Source organism: Zeus faber, assembly GCF_960531495.2.
Source record: "Zeus faber genome assembly, chromosome: 5".
Taxonomy (NCBI): domain Eukaryota; kingdom Metazoa; phylum Chordata; class Actinopteri; order Zeiformes; family Zeidae; genus Zeus; species Zeus faber.
This window is the reverse complement of record NC_137192.1, coordinates 21,610,279-21,626,651: the sequence shown is the minus strand read 5'-3', so window position 1 is coordinate 21,626,651 and position 16,373 is coordinate 21,610,279. Positions and strand designations below refer to the sequence as shown.

The following is a 16,373-nucleotide window of genomic DNA, read 5'->3' as shown; positions in this document are numbered from 1 at the left end:
TGAGTCTGTATCAGGCATGAAGCAGGGTTTTCCTGGATCCTTTACAATAAGTGGGTCACATTTATAAATGTCCTCACGATGGCTGAGAGGTTCTCCTGCTGTCTGCAGATTGCATAACTAGCTCCAACAACCCACAAAAAATAAATAATGCAACAGCTGCCACAGTGGAAGTATTTTTATCCATTGTTGATGGATAATTCATCAATATGGAAGCTGAGTGTTTCAACTCCAGAATTTGTTGTTGTTCAGGAAGGAAGTCCACACCAATGACAGATTATTGCACAGCACCTAGCGTGTCATCCTAGATGAATCAAAAGTGGCGGGAATGACAAGTTGTCTACAAGACAACATGCCAAGAAAATAAAAGTTGTTCCAAAACTGTTGAAATGCACAAGAAAGGAAAATCTCTTCCAAGCAACAGCAACCTGAAGCACTGAATTGGGAGAAGCACTGAGTCCTGAGAGAGAGAATGGGCATCAAGTTCAACCAGTTCTTTGAATGCATGTTCCTTTATAATTATAACCCATATTTCAATATTAGGAAAGTGGTATCAAGACTTTTTAAATCCACACGCCATTTTTGTTTAAAATCGCAAACATATTTTGAATCAGGGAGGAAACTTTAAGATGCATAAGGTTTCTGGGGCTTCTATTAATCGCCTGTAGCAAGGTTATGAAATTGTAGCGTGGGCACCAAGTAGAATATGCCCAGGGACTGCAGCAGTGTTCACTTCAAAGCCGTCCACGGCAGAACCTGGATATTGATAAGCATTGTGCATCATCACCAGGTGGAGATAAGAGAAAGCCAAAATGAAAGGCCATGGAAGGCCGTCCATGAATACAGAATGACTTCCACATTAATCAATGTTCTACCCAGAGCTACTTCGATAGCCTCTTTGAACTCATGGGCTCCATTTATATCAGTTAAATATATTTATACTGCACTGTGGTTGTTTGAAAAAGGTTTGCTGGCAAAAGGGGCTGAGAGATTTACAGGAAAAGAATGCTCAAAAGGATGCTGAATGTATTATGTAAAGCACCTTGAATTGCCTTGTTAAAATGTGCTATATAAATAAACTTGCCTCGCCTTGCCTTATAGGCAATAAATCAATCATTCAAATGTTGGCTTAAGTACGTCAATGTCAATACGTCGATATTAATAATTGCATCAAAATAATTGACTTGTCTGAATTTGAATGATTTATTATCTATAAGTGTCTTTGTTTTACCAATGAAAACAATAACTCAACACATTCTACAAGGCCCATAATGAATAAAATCAGAGTATATTGTTTTACGATCATTTTTGTCTTCAGCTAATATATTTCAGCAAACAAAATCAGTACCAAAGGTGACACACAGAATAAAGTCTTGCCCAAGACCCATAAACAGCTGTTCCGTTCAAGGATTACCAGTGCTTAAAAGGTGGAAACTCTCAAGGTGTCCATAGCAGAACAGCATTGCTTACACATGATTGTGTTACATATTGATCCAAGTTTGTTCACATGAGAGTATGGATGTATTACATTTCTCAAATTAACGTCTTGAGTCTGCCTACATGTTTGTATCATGCTTCAAAATCACAACAGACAAAACCAGCAGTTGCTATCCGGTGACGGGCGAGGTGATATCAACGCATGTTGATAAGACATGGTTCACCACATGAAGACGAGACAGCGTGCTGGTGAACTGGACTTACCTGTGGCTGAGCTGAGAGCCGCGCAGACTGGACATGGTGTCTTCCAGGTTCTGTCGTAGGTCAAGGACGTTCTGTACCGTCCTCTTCCTCTGAGACTCTGGATCTGGTGGGTGAATCCATGCATAACAATAAGTCATAAAACATTTACTTTGATCCAAGGTAGTTGGTGAGGTGTGTGTATTATTAAGAAGGTGGCAGTAGTGAGGAAGCAGTAGGTACACTGACATACTGTATATATTCCATTGGATACTACACTGGTAGGTGAGTATACAGTACATAGCCAAGGAAAGATGTAGATATATTTCATAGAATCAGAATCAGTTTATTAGTACATTTTTATATGGGAATTTGTTATTGTAGTTGATGCATTGTAAAGCCGACAGTACCATAGAACAGGAAGGCAAAACAAGAAATACATGTATAATATATTGCAGACAGAATATAGAAAGTGCGCTCTATGCGCCACATAAAGATAAATTGCGAATAAAGGCTACGAGAGGGGACACGTGGCAGTAAGGATGCGAGCATTGACTGGGTATAAATACAAATATGAATAGAGTTGGATATTTTTGTACATGATGAATCCAAATAATAATATCTATACAACAGTATGGCCTGGGCTTATAACGGATGGGTAAGTCTTACTTATTACTGTGTTATCATAGAATGTTGCACAGTTTATTACACATGGTTACATATGACTAGGTGAACCATCCACTACAAAATTCTTATAGCTTCTATTGCATGTGCACACACGGACCCATGTCTTTGTCTTTCCATGTGCAGAGGTTGATGTGTTCGCCTGCCTGTGGTATTTGTGTCTGCACTGGGATGATATGTCCGACTGGAGTAACACGGTGAAAGCATGATCATTTCATTATGCGAGGCACATTTCACTCCACGGGCTGCCTCACCATGGTAACCCCACCCTAAACTCCCATCTCACCACAGCGACATGAAACACTGAGAGGGTTGCCTGTAGCTGAAATAGCCCACCAGAGGGGATGCTTTCTGACGTTGTCAGCACACTAGACAACAGACCATATTGGATTTTTTTCCCCTGTAAAACAGAATTTGAAATTCATTCACCAATGTCCAGTCCTCATGCGATGACATAAGCACAACTGTAATCGAATTAAAAGTTAGAATCGTAATGTGACGGCAGCTGCATGTTACGAGTGCTGGACATTCGTTGGCTCATGACCATGTCAAATCAAATGGGGTGATTTTGTTAAGTATGTTGCATCATTAGCTGTAATAAATTCGAAAACCGCTCTCCGTGTGAAAACCACTAGGGAACTGATGCAAGGCTAAGCAGGAAATACCCCAAAGGAAAAAAAACAAAAAATAATTATTACATTCACTTGAATTTCTGAAGGGTGACGGGGGGTGTCAGGGGGTTAAACAACTCAAATATTTTATTCTCAGCAGAAGGCATATGCAGTGTAACGTAATTATGCTGCATTTCAAACGCACACACAGACAGAAATTGGCACTTCAACCTTTACATATACGAAGATAGTTTACCTTGGATGTACATTTAAAAGATCTATAATATAATCTACTATACTGAAATTAATCGACACTATTTAAGAAAGAGATACACTGGATACAAGTCCAGTATGTTGTACATTTAAATTGTACATTTTTCTTGGTAACTCTTGCTAAGTCTCCTCGGGATGTCTTTAGGGAGAACAGCAACATCTTTGTTGGTATTGGCCTTATCGGAATGTCTGTGTAGGCAGTTTAGTCCACGTGGTACCTACCAGCATAGAAACCAGTAAAACTCTGTAACTTTCTGGCAGCATTCCTTAAGATGCGTAATTCCCCACAATCTCTCTGTGCTGACAGGGCCCAGGAGTCTGATAAGGAAAAATGTGCTTTATTTAAAAAGGTATCCCATGAAGCAATGTTTATAACAATGTCCAACTGACTTTTCTTGAAAGGCAAAGTAATGTTGCCTTGCGATAAGGGATCGATGGTTGTCAAAAAGTTGGAAAAGTCCATTTCTGTCACTGTAAATCGTCATATATTTTTGTTTTTACTTCTTCATATGTTTATAATTTTGCCACTTAGTCAGGGTCATTCAATTGGGTCACGGGTGCTTTTTGAGTAGACTGTGGCCAATACAGTACGTCCACTGTCTTTGAAGCACATCAAACTTTCAAAGTTGTGCTTTTATTTTGAAATACTGTTTCCAGCGGCGGCGTGTGGCTGTCATGACCTTATAACACAAATTTACCATATATATACAGTATATACTGTTGTTAGGTCAAAAAAAGAAATCAAAAGGTCATAATAAATCAAAGAAAATCTTCTCAGATCATCACTCACTACACTCAGCCTCTTCACGTCATAGTTGACTGTTCACTGTTTTAACAGTGCACAAAAAACATTACTCCACTATTCATTTAGTGAAATAATGCTCGAGGCCTATCTTTTACTTCAGACACCGGAAGGCATCTCAAGCGATGACAGCACCCCCAGCAGGATATGTTTCCTCTGATTCCTTTTGAATTATGCATAACTGTCTCCAAATATGTAGAGAAGGAAAGTAGGGAAGCTCAGCAGGCGGTCTAATTGTTCATGGAAAGGTTAGAGCTGACGCACTGAAAGAGGAGGGAGAGTCATGTGACCAGTCATGTGATCCTTTGCATCTTCCATGCGGGGTGGTGTGTCCCTGAACTGTGATTGACATTTATTCGGTCGCCCGCATTGCAGTGATGTGTGAACACTCAGAGAGAATGCTAAGAAAAATTTGAATAGGGGGGTACCCTGGATAGAGGAGCGCTAGAGACCACTGGTTGTTACAGAGCTTGGCGATATTGACAAAACCAAATATCACAATATTTTTCAACGAATACTATGATGTCGATGATTTGATGATATTTTGGGGAAGACCTTTCACGCTTTAAAAATAACACAAAATGAAAAGTAATGTGGATGTTATGACCCAACGGGTAGAGGCTGTTGATTAGAACAGCCACAACAGTCTAAGAAGTTCAGAAACTTGCATTACTTTACTGTAATGCAGCCTCAAAGACACGATATACCTCGATCACGATTAACCAAAATTCACGTCTAGTCTAGTCTCTATCACAATATGATAGTGTGATAGAGATATCTCATATCACAATATCAATATAACAAAATATTGCCCAGCGCTTGGTGAAAAGGAATAAACCAAAACATGGAAGTAACAGCCTCTATGACATCAGGTTTTCTGACTCAAAGGAGGTTGTGTGTTGGCAGGAATCTGGCGACACAATATGCATCACGATAAAAAGTTCATGATTCAATAAATCACAATAATATTAATACAGCCATATATTACAATATCCCTTTCAATTAGAGAGTACAGTCTAATATTGTAGTACAACCCAGTGGACATTCATAATGCAATATTGCAATATTGTCAGCATCAGAATGGAACAAAACAAAGAATCATTCTTGAGTGCATGGGTAATTTCTTAAACCCCACACCGGTTAATCGCCTGGACTGCAGCACGAATGTGTGGATTCCTTGCCGCTCTTAGTAAACTTCTCAACACTGAGGAGAGCTATAAAGGCTGAGAATAGCAGAGCGGAGAAGGCCGAGCGGAGAAGGCTGAGCGGAGAAGGCCGAGCAGGCCACAGAACACTGAGCAAACATCATGTGTTTTCAGGAAATTTGTCTGGGGTAGATGAAATATAGGTCGATAGTTTTAAGACGCACCCCGAAGTCTCTCGCAGTCAAACTTCTGAGTCACTCTCTCCGAGCCTTTCAGCTCGTGGCAAACACACAGCACAGTATGCTATTTAATTTTCCTTTGCTTGGGACACTGTCATGTGTGACCACTTTTCCCACAGCTTGTCCCACATACCTTACCAATAATATTCTATATAGCTGAAGGCCAGTGTTGCAGGCGAGCCAGACAGACCTCCACCATTTTTTTCTTCTCATGAAGTGGCCTCATCCCACCATTGTCTGAGTTCAGAGGTAATGTAATTTTCCACTGCCCTTTTCCTCTGCCATTCTTACAGAAATTACGTATTATGTATGTGATGTATTGTATTTCAGAGGAACAGCACCAAAATAGGTTGGAACGATTATAATTACAACTTCTCCGATCTAACGGAATTTTAGGCAAATCAGAAGATGAATATGATGCTTTCTCATTTTACATTCTTATCCGTTACTCAAAAGAAAACTCAAAAGAAAAAAATGGGCAGCAGTTCAGAAAAAGCTGCTCTTTTGTGGGAGAATGAGAAGCTGGACAAGCTAGTAGTTGCAAGTAATTTGTAACATTGATCTTAAATACAGGGTGCTGAAACCAGGCCCATGCAGAAGGGATTATACCCAAGTCACAAAGAGTATCTTCAGCCTAGTCTTATGATGACAGGGTTGTGCTGTATGCGATGTTCCCATTTTCTGCCATGGTTGGCAAAGTTGCGCACTGAGTTCAGAAAGTGATTCTGAACGCAGGACGCTGGCCACCCTGGATGCCATACTACTAAACAAAAAGGCCCTCTGTGTAAAGAATATAAATAAACATCCTTCATAAATTCTATAATGAAGGTTGCGTGTGCGGACTGATGCAATCTATGAATGCGCTGCGGTGTATGAATAGATGTATTTATTAAGCAAGACGACTGCACTGTACCATCTACGGAAGATGGCATGAGCCAAACAAAGTATTGTTGAGTCCAGAAGGAGGCCTCATTAGCATTGGCCTTCAACAAACTCTTTTTGTCATTGACCTATTTGTTAACCAATGTACGCACATTGGGAGCATTCTGCTGCCTTCCTGTACTTTTACATTAACATAGTTAAACTTTTAAGCTCATTTTGTTGGGAATTTTCCCTTCAAAAAAGCACACCACTCTTCTAAACAGCCTGCACTGGATTATCCTCTTGAAGTTATGTTTAATAATTCACTGGGGGGATATATTCAGAGAATACCCCCTTTTCTGTGAAATAATAAACTCAATTGATTTGTAACACTATGGAAGTTGGTGCATTTCGTTGCTACAGAAAAATGCATTTGCGTGAAGCACAGACTGCTGAGGTTAAATAACAGCCCTGGGTGTGGTGCTGTGCAGCTTTTAGAAAGTTGAGTTGGGATTTGAATCAACAGTGAAGCACATCAAATCCAGGGTTTCTAATTCACAAGCAGCAAAACACTCGATGATTTGGCCATAAGTGTGACTGATAAGGGATTTAGTGAGATATGACTGACACCCGTGCGGACTAATGAGGCATGGAAAACAGATTAGATCACTGTAAGTGTATTCATTAAGAGCCCAGACAGACAGGTGAGACATGTCCTGCAACTGCATTTCAAACATTTGGACCTCTATCTTGACTAATATGTCAATTCCAAATATTAACCTGTCAAACTGCGTGAAAGGCCAGTTCACTCTTTCAAACCTGGTTTGTCAATGCAAGGATTGCTGGTGTACTGGTTGATTTAGATGGCAGCGGAAAGAATAACATTCCCTCAAATTAGGATTTGTACGTTGAGACTGAACTTCCTTGTTTCTCATGTTGTAATCACAAACCCAGACACTGTTGTTTTAACATGATCTCTTTAGCAAACGTATCCATGTACAGCTGTACCGTGAAGTTCTTCACTGTTAACTTTCCAACTTGCAATTGACCCAACCTCATTCACAAATGTTATTCACATCTTTCTTTGTGTTACAAACATGCAGAACTGAGAAAAATCCCCATTCAAACAACCTTCCAGTGGTAAAACTGGATAGCCTGGATGGATTGTAATAACCAGTTCAGTTAAGAATAATTTTTGGAAACATGTCACACAAAATTGGCAAGAGTTGAAATTGAAGTCTCCAGTGGGAAATGTAGATTTGTAATTTGATTAACCTGACACCCGAGAGACGATTGAGTCCACCCTTTTTTTTTTAATCATTCATATAGTTTGGAATGAGATGGACTTATCACGTGTCCGAAAGAAATGCCATGAATCAACAATCAAAACAACATGAATATTAAAAGTAACAACAAAAATACATTTGTAGATTTAAAGTGGAACTCCATTAGGTTGTCTGCATTGGGTGGAATATACCACAAATCCCCAAATTCCCCCCAAATTTTCTTGCAGTTTAAAATTTTACCCTCCTCTTTGTTTTATTTTCTTGGTCACTTGAGGGGGTGTGGATATTTTCTCATTCAATGCTGTGGCTGCCTTTCACATCTTGCACGTGCCAGATCGGTGCATTCTTACCAGGAAAGGCGGACCCCACCACCAACAATGAAGCCAACATATAGAGGAGCACATGCGTAACAAATACATTGAATGGCTGTTTCTTAAAAAGTGCCAGCTAAAATGTGATACAGAAAAACAGTTCTTACAGATATCCACTTCAACATCAATAATCATGATGATCATTTTGTGTTTTTTAAGATTTGGGTATTTTATATTTGGGTAAGAGACACCTAGAGAGAGAGAGAGCTCCTCTGCCATTTTCTCCCCTGCTGTACACAGTGTGTACGCCATCTGTCAATGGCTGTGGATGAATGGGGCTGGGAGGAGGCTAAATGTGTGTCTGACGTGTTCCTAAAATAAATTCAATATGGCATGGGCTTTTTTCCCATTTCCTATTGTTTGGAGCCATGCATAGATATCATCACATAAGTAGTCGCCAAGAGCACAGACACGTGTTGTCGAAGACAAGAGCGTTAGAAAAGGAGATCAGTGTGCCAGTATCAACCTCTATTTTCTTCATGCGGTACAATGACAGAGTAAAAGGATATGAGAGGATACAAGGTGTCTCACACAATCGATGCCATCATGCCTCAATCTCCTGGGCAAGGCAGGCTTGGAGAATTAAAACAATAGATGGAAATCTGCATGAAACAGCAGCATTAATACATTGCATGCCTGCAAGCAGAAGAGCAGTGATTTCATAACCCCAATCCTCAATTGAAAGAAATGGGAAGGCTTCCACATAAAGCAGGTGTTATTGGTGGCTGTAGTAAACATTCGTGCTGTCGATTTTTGGAAACATTGAAAGAAGGCGTGAGCAGGGCATTGGACTTGCAGCGCATCATGGGGTCCAGGGTAGACAGAGGTGTAAGAGGCTTCTTTCTTGTACTCACCCAGCATCTGACTGAACAGCAGCTGCTCCAGGTCTCCCAGAACCGTCACCACCAGCTCTGGGTCCACCTTCAGGAAGGGCTTGTCTTCCCCTTCCTGCCCGGCTCCTTTGGACCCCGACTCCCCACCGGCACTGGCTGCCTGCTTCTTGCCGTTTGCCTTCGCCTTGCTGGAGAGGATCTCGTCATCGGACTTCCCATCCTCAGGTGCCTTGCTGAGGGGCTTTACCTCGGCGTAAGGTCCACGAGGGATGCGGCTCTGCTTGCTCAGGGCAGAGGGAGCAGCCAGAGGGCTGAAGGGCTTGGGCTTGCCCTGGAACAGGGAGTGTTCGGACTTGGAGAGGTTCCGTGAGAGCGGGGCACCTCCTCCGGCACCGCTGCCGGCCCCCGTCGTCTTGGGCTTGCCGGCCTTGGTCAGCCCCGCTCCAGTCTTGGACATGTCATCGCACCACTTGGGCTCGTAGAGGTGTAGCTTCTTCTCGGCGTCGGTGAGAACAGCGAGGTTTGTCATGGACCTCTGCTTGCGGAGGTTGGAGGGAACTGGCAGTCTGCCCTCAGAGCTACCTGCCCTGTAGACCTTCAGCTCGCCCCGTGGAGTGCTCTGTGGCACTCCAGACTTTGCCCTCTTCGCTGGCATCCCAACTCCTTTGCCATCTGCTTGGCCGTATGCCTTTGTGCTATCAGTCCTTTCCATCTTCAAATCTCCTTCTCTGCCTTTCACGCTACTCCCAAGCATGCTTCCTGCATGAGAGCATGTAGAGAAGCATCAGCAGGGGGAAAACAAGCTTCCTGTAAAACCCTTTTTTCCATGTAGGCTGAAAACAAAAGAAAATACATAGGAAACACTCCTGAAGCCGTCCTGCAGCGCTTTTGCTCCGGCGGAGAGGGATCCAGGCTTCCTTCCTTCCCTCCGTTCTCTCTCCCTCCCTCGTCTCTCCTAACAGGCTGCTGCAGCTGCAGCTGTTGCAGTGCTCCCTCCTCTCTCTCTCTCCATTTTCTCTCCTCCTCTCCTTCCCTGTACCCTCGTTCTCCCTTCCTCCCTTTTTTCCACACTCCTCCCTTCAGCGTGCCCTCCTGCCGCTGAGCCGCGCAGCAGCAGAATGACAGCGGCGGCAGGGCAGACGCAACCACAGCCCCTCCTCTCCCTCTCCTGCTTTCCGCTGCCTCTCCCTCTCCTCCTCCCCTGCTTTCCGCTGCCTCTCCCTCTCCTCCTCCCCTGCTTTCCGCTGCCTCTCCCTCTCCTGCTCCTCCCTGCCTCGTTATCCTTCCTCCTTCTACCCTCCCTTTATTCCCTGCATTGGAGGATGCTTTGCTGCATCTGACTGAACAGGAGCACTGAGAAAATGTGAAGCAGTGTGATTAAATATGGCATAATTTTTCTCCATCAGATTTTGTGCTTTTATTTCTAAAGTCTCTCCTCGATTCCTTTGTTCTCACCCTCCCCCTCCCATTTCTTTCCTCCGGTGTCATGCCTGTTCAATGCACTGAACGTGATGCATGGATCATTGTATTAGGGGAGTGGATGTGATGTGACAATTGATAGCCATTTCGATATCTAATTATGCATCGAGTGAATGGGAGCTGCTCGGTTTTATGGTCACCGTGTCACAATCCCACACAATGCTGGAGCAGCGAGATTATACGTTTTCTCTTTAGATCCTGTCTGATCTCCCTGATAATATCAATACCAGATTTTTATCTGAATAAAGCCGTACGCTTTTGAAAAATACTATGTGCTTTTCTGTTTACAATGAAGTGGATGAGAATTTCCTCTGATAACAATGTATAAAAAACATGGTCCACCTTGAGAGGAATGGTAATTTACACAATTTACAATACATGTGAAACAGATTTCAGATTTTCGAATGAAATGGGTTGCTTCTACAATTTTGATTAATTCCATAAATTAAAATGCATAAGCTGTTTCAATAGCTGTCCCCTGTGTTAGCCTAAAAAATGACTTCACTCAACAGACTGGGCAAAGAGCATGAAATCCTAGTGTAAAACACACCCAGATTATTCGTTTTGTTCATCCGAGGATGCTGTTTATTTTTGGTGAATATTCATCCATTTAGACAGCTTACTGATCACAACTAGCTACGCTGGGTCATCTTTGAGTTTTTGCCCAGGAAAGGCGAACCCCGTCATCAACAATGGAAACATGCATAACAAAAATACACTGAATGGCTGTTTCTTATAAAGTGACAGCTATATAAGGTATCAATTACCCAAGCTTGTAACAAAATAATCTCACGGGTATACCACTTGAAGTAAGAAAAATAAAATAAATTAATGTTTTTCTGTGCGCTGATGATATGAAGAACTTCCCATTATATTATCATCTCTCGGGATATTCCTCACACCCATCTCTCGGGGGGAATTCAAGGGTCCTTTACAGCGAACACATGCAGTCCTTCTCCATGGAAACCCCGCCTCTGCGATACGTGCAAGATCCACCAGCATGAAATCGCTCTACTCAAACAAGAGCTGGAAACCTATTCTATCAAGTTGTGTAATATTAGCTGCATGTAACTGTCAATGCATGTCAGCAAGATCGATTTATTGTTATTTATCTATGTAAAAGGTGATATCTGAGGAGGAAAATCTCTGGGCCACTTTACCAGGACTGAACTTGAGAATTGGAGCACTCAATTACTGTAAAAAGTGATTACTGTAATTGAGTGCCCCAGATGCTTTTTTGGGTTCAGCCTTGGCAAACTGGCCCAGAGATTTTCCTCTATGCTAAAAAAAAAAATGTACTCGCCTTTTTTCTAAACGTGCCATTTTGAAGAGTAGTTTTTTGCTGTAGTATTCAGAGAGGTTGAAGAGACAGTTGCACTGCTTAAGGACATTACTAAATGAGACCATGCTAGATGGACCACATCCCCTGGATATGAATGAATAGTTGGCCACAATGAATACAAGACCCTCTCGAGCTCTCCTGCTGTGTGTTCAACACACTCCAATGCTCTTATATGTGATTCTCAAGCAACCAAAGACTGGCTTGGGGATAAGTGTGGCTGTTTGATCTGGGCAATAAGGGTCTGGAAACAATGTCATGTTTTGTTCCTTCTTATCACGAGGTCCTGAGGACTCCCAGCTGAGAACACACTCGTCGACCCCCTGAATGTGCCCCCGGGTCTCAGGGGCATTTCAAGAACGCTCTACAGCAGACAAACATACATTCAACCCAGGGAGACAGAATAGCATTTTTTCTGTTTGGTTGTAATAAAAAAAATGGTAATCCTTTAACCATTTAGCACTCAACTCATAGGAATGTCATGATTCTCCAAATCCACGATTCAATTTGACTTTCGATTTTAAGGTCACGATTAGATTAATTTCTTTTTTTCTCAACACTGGAGGCTATACCATTGTTCGACTATTGAGTCTTGATTTGTACAAAAAAACACTTGTTTCTCCATGAGGAACTAATTTGTATAATAACAATTATAAATAATAACAAAATGAATGAATAACAAAAACATTTAAATAACACACCTAAACGTCTAGGTTGCGTAGGCAACCATAGTTCCCTGACAAGGCCTTCACACCTTAAAAGGCAGGGGAAGTGACGACCCCGCACTTCTGTCCCGCCCCCCCGGTTATATATTGCGGCTCGACTTCCGCTTCCTCCTCTTTTCGCGTGTGTGTGTGTGCGGAGCTCCAAGACGCTGCCCGACATATATCCTCTACCGACGCCCCCATGAAGAGGGTGCAAAAGGAGGACCCTCCTCATTATGCGTGGGGGCCCTGAGGGTCCTCTAATGACAGGCTCCTATAGGCCAAGTCTATGGCTTCCACCAGCCAATGAGCCAACTGCTCCTTGCAGAGGGGCCTAGCCTTTGTTTGGGTGCAGAAGCACATAAACAACTGGTCCCTGCACCTGAATCGCATTGTGCAGTCCATATGACAGCGCAGCGCCCGAACTGGGCACAAAGTGTTCAGCCTCTCCTGCTCCCCTTACTCCTGACCTGACTCTGAAACGAGTGGTAGAAGAATGGTAATGACCTTGGGGGTGAAATTAGTATTAGGACGCATGACCATTCTATCACCTCCACCCAGGAAGTGTATGCAGGATGGGTGGACTGACTGCCTGCAGCCCGCCTACCCATTTCGCCAAGGTGAGCACCAGCAGCAAGGCCTTTTTCAGAAAAATGACTGCAGTGTGTAGGGGCTCGAACGGAGGCCATGACAGAGCCCGCAAAACTGCCAATAATTCCCAAGAAGGGGTAAGGGATGCCCATGCTGGGCACGGGCGTCACACGCCTGCCATAAAGTGAAACTCCAGCGGGTGACTGCCTTGTGCAAAGCTGTCCAAGCTCACATCACATGCTGAAATAGCTGCAAGATAGATTTTTGATGTAGTGGCCTTCCCCCTCAGATAACAGTCAGAGGGGGCGCATCCCTGCTGTTCACACAAGTGGTCAAAGATATGGCACCTCAGTGTATACTGGGAGGGTGTAGAGGGCGCCCTGGCACTCTGTATAGTGGCAACCACCGCATTTGAGAGGCCCGAAGCTAGGAGCTTCTCCCTCTCAGGCACCAGACACCAGACACCAGGCCCGAAGGCGCCATTGGCCAGGACGCCAAATCGCTCTGCGCCGTTTGTGAGTAGATCGTGCCGAAGGGGGAGCTCCCACGTGGTATTCCACGCTCATGCCGCACAGATTGGCGAACCATGGGTGGCTGGGCCAATAAGAGACCACCAGCTGCAGCACCAGGTTGTCCTCCCGCACCCTGTTCAGCACCGGCTGAATGAATGCCACGGGGGAAAATCGGAGAGCAGCTGCTCCGGCCACGGGAGGGCCAATGTGTCCAAGTGCACTGTGACATCTCTCACGACATGTCCACCTGCACACGGCCGAATTGCATCCAGATCTCCTCCACTACATGGGCTGAAGGCGCTAGTCTGCTACCCGGGGGTTTCCCCCTGGACAACAGGTTCGCCCCGTGGTTGAGGAAGCCAGAGTTGTGGACCACCCAGGGGGAGAGGAGGTTCTGCTCTGCATACAGCAGTAAATGGATCATCATCTGGCACAGGGGGAAAGATTGAACCCCGCCTGAGCAATTGACGTATGCTATTGCCGACGTGCTTTCTGACCTTATCAGAACATGTCAGCCCTTGAGGGCCAGCAGGAAGTGCTGTAGAGCTAATAGCACCGTGTGCAGCTCTAACACGTTTATGTGGTGCTTCCATGCTATGCCCACTCCACATCGGGTAAGGCGGAGCGAGAGGTCTGTGGCCGCAGCTCCACCAGGATTCCCCCGTCCACCAAGACTGAGCAGCGAGCTCTGCCAGCAGCTTGGCCTGGTAGCACTGGAGTAGGGCCTGGGTGTTGATGGCACAGGCCACCTGCCCCAACACCAAATAGGCCTTGTCGGCCACCACCGCCAGCTGTTTGGCCGCCTTGGTTGGGAGTGTGGGCTTCTTCCCCAAAACAAAGCCCTGTCCCGGGGGGAGGCAGCCAGCGCTGGGTCCTTCTAATATTTGGAAAGACCTAGGTCCTTTGCTGGGTCCGTTGCAATATTTCACATTTATTTTAGGTAAATTATGACACCTGTTACACATGGTTATGCACAGTGTTTTCATTAGTTTTATTCAATTAAATACATCTACAAAAAAAACCCCACGGATTCATTCAATCTTTCAACCATTCGTTCTTTAAAATCAGAAATGTATATTTTGATTGTATTAGATGTACTGAACATGCTGTATGTTCCGTTCCAAAACATTTATATTTTTCATTAAATATACGCAGAATATCCCGTATACGTGAGTTGCTTTTTCACGTTTTGAACCACTGCTACCCTCCGGTGGACAGATAAAGCATCTGCAACTGCTTTTCGCAAATGCAGCTTGGGGGCATTCCCAGGTGCCGGCGCAAAATGACATCACCGAGGGGGATATAATTACAGCCAGGGTCCGAGCGTGAACCTGTCACGGTTCCTGCATGGGTCAGCCACGCCCCAATCACTGGTCTGCCTGGGCTCTGTCATGCTCCAGCTGTCTTCTCCAAGTGGCTCCTACTGTATACCCGCAGGGGTGGGACAGAAGTGCGACGTTGTCACTTCCTCTGTCTTTTCAGGCGTCAATGAAGAGAGTTTTGATTGGATTACGTCATCTGACGGTCAGTCTCTGACGATTACAGTCCCTGCGATAGGGATAGATAGCTTTATCAAAACTAGACTTTAGAATAATAAACAATAAGTTACTTATTACACTACTTTTAAGTTACTCACCAAAATAAGCACAGAAAAATGGATGCAATTTTTGTCAGAGGGGTAAAAGGCAATTACTATCTGTCTTGTCTTCTACATGTACTAAAATGCAATCGGCTCGGTCAACAAATTTCCCGTTATGCGTCCGCCATGTTGGAGCGGTGGAGAGCCGCAGGTTGCCAGTGCAGTGTGCATTGAGGGATGCGGGATTGATCCCCAACTCCGGACCAAATTTCATGAAAGTCAGTTTGGAGCCAGGCGAGTCGCAATCGACTCCGCAGAGGGGCCCGCACTGGCCAGTGCACATTGAATTTGTTTACCAGCAGATCTTTAAAGGCCCAATGTGGCGGCCATGTCATACAATATTAACCACAAAAATAAGGGGAGAATCGCGATCCTGCTTGTGATTTTGAAAGTTTGAAATCCTAAACTCATTTGGACTGATGTTCAATTTTAAATCGGAATCGTGACACCCAAATCAACTTAGTATCAAGTAACTATCGGTTGGGCCTTTAAATTTATGCTAAAGGCAATTTTGATGAAGTATCAAGGCAATACTTAACTTACTCGTGCCCCTTTCACACATAGTTCCCGGTACATTACTGGTATAACTTTTCCAGCACCACTAGTAATTTTCAGTATTTACACATGCAGCTACATTCAGGAACATTTCCGTCTTGCGCCTTTTCACATGATAATTCCATGATAATGCTAGAATAGATGGGACAAGAGACAGTTTGTTTCAGTGTAGATGTGATTGTTTGGACAATCTGAATCGGTTTTCGTTTTTTTTCCTGGCTCTCAAGACACCTGCACTTTGGTTTCCACCCGAACAGATTTCCCGGAATATTGATCCCTACTCCCATTCACATATGACCCCATGCAAGAAATGTTCCGGAACATTTCAGGGATAGACTGCATGTGTGATACGGGTTTAGCCTCCAAATTGGCTTTAATCCTTTGGCACTTGCATGCATTTCCCTCTGGAAACCGTCCTCCCATAAGCTTTCCCTGACCTTAGCTACACTAAACATATATCTGAACCCGGCTTTATTTTAACCTTATTGCATCCGTTTAACTACTGTCGAGGTAAGATGATTCAGATTCAAGGAGTTTGATAATCATAGAATAAATTATGGAACAGATATCAATTGTCAGCTGATACAGTTAATTATTAACATTAAACAGGTTGATACTAAGTTAGGTTAGGTATAAACAACCTGCCTAATATTGTCTACGCCCCCTCGTGCCGCTAAAACAGCACTGCGCCGTATAGGCATGAACTCCACAAGACCTCTGAAGGTGTCCTGTGGTATCTTGCACCAAGACGTTAGCAGCAGATCCTAACGTCAGA

At 43.8% G+C, this 16,373-nt stretch overlaps 1 protein-coding gene across 1 annotated transcript in view; it reads right to left on the bottom strand.

The window, feature by feature from the left end:
• nav1b (neuron navigator 1b) overlaps positions 1 to 16,373 on the bottom strand; it is a 60,372-nt gene that overhangs the window by 37,945 nt on the left and 6,054 nt on the right. Inside the window, exons 3-4 of the mRNA XM_080000900.1 lie at positions 8,801 to 9,538; positions 1,699 to 1,801 (exon numbers count right to left, since the gene is read on the bottom strand). Of these exons, the coding sequence (XP_079857026.1) occupies positions 1,699 to 1,801; positions 8,801 to 9,538 (841 nt within the window). The remainder of the gene's footprint in view (positions 1 to 1,698; positions 1,802 to 8,800; positions 9,539 to 16,373) is intronic.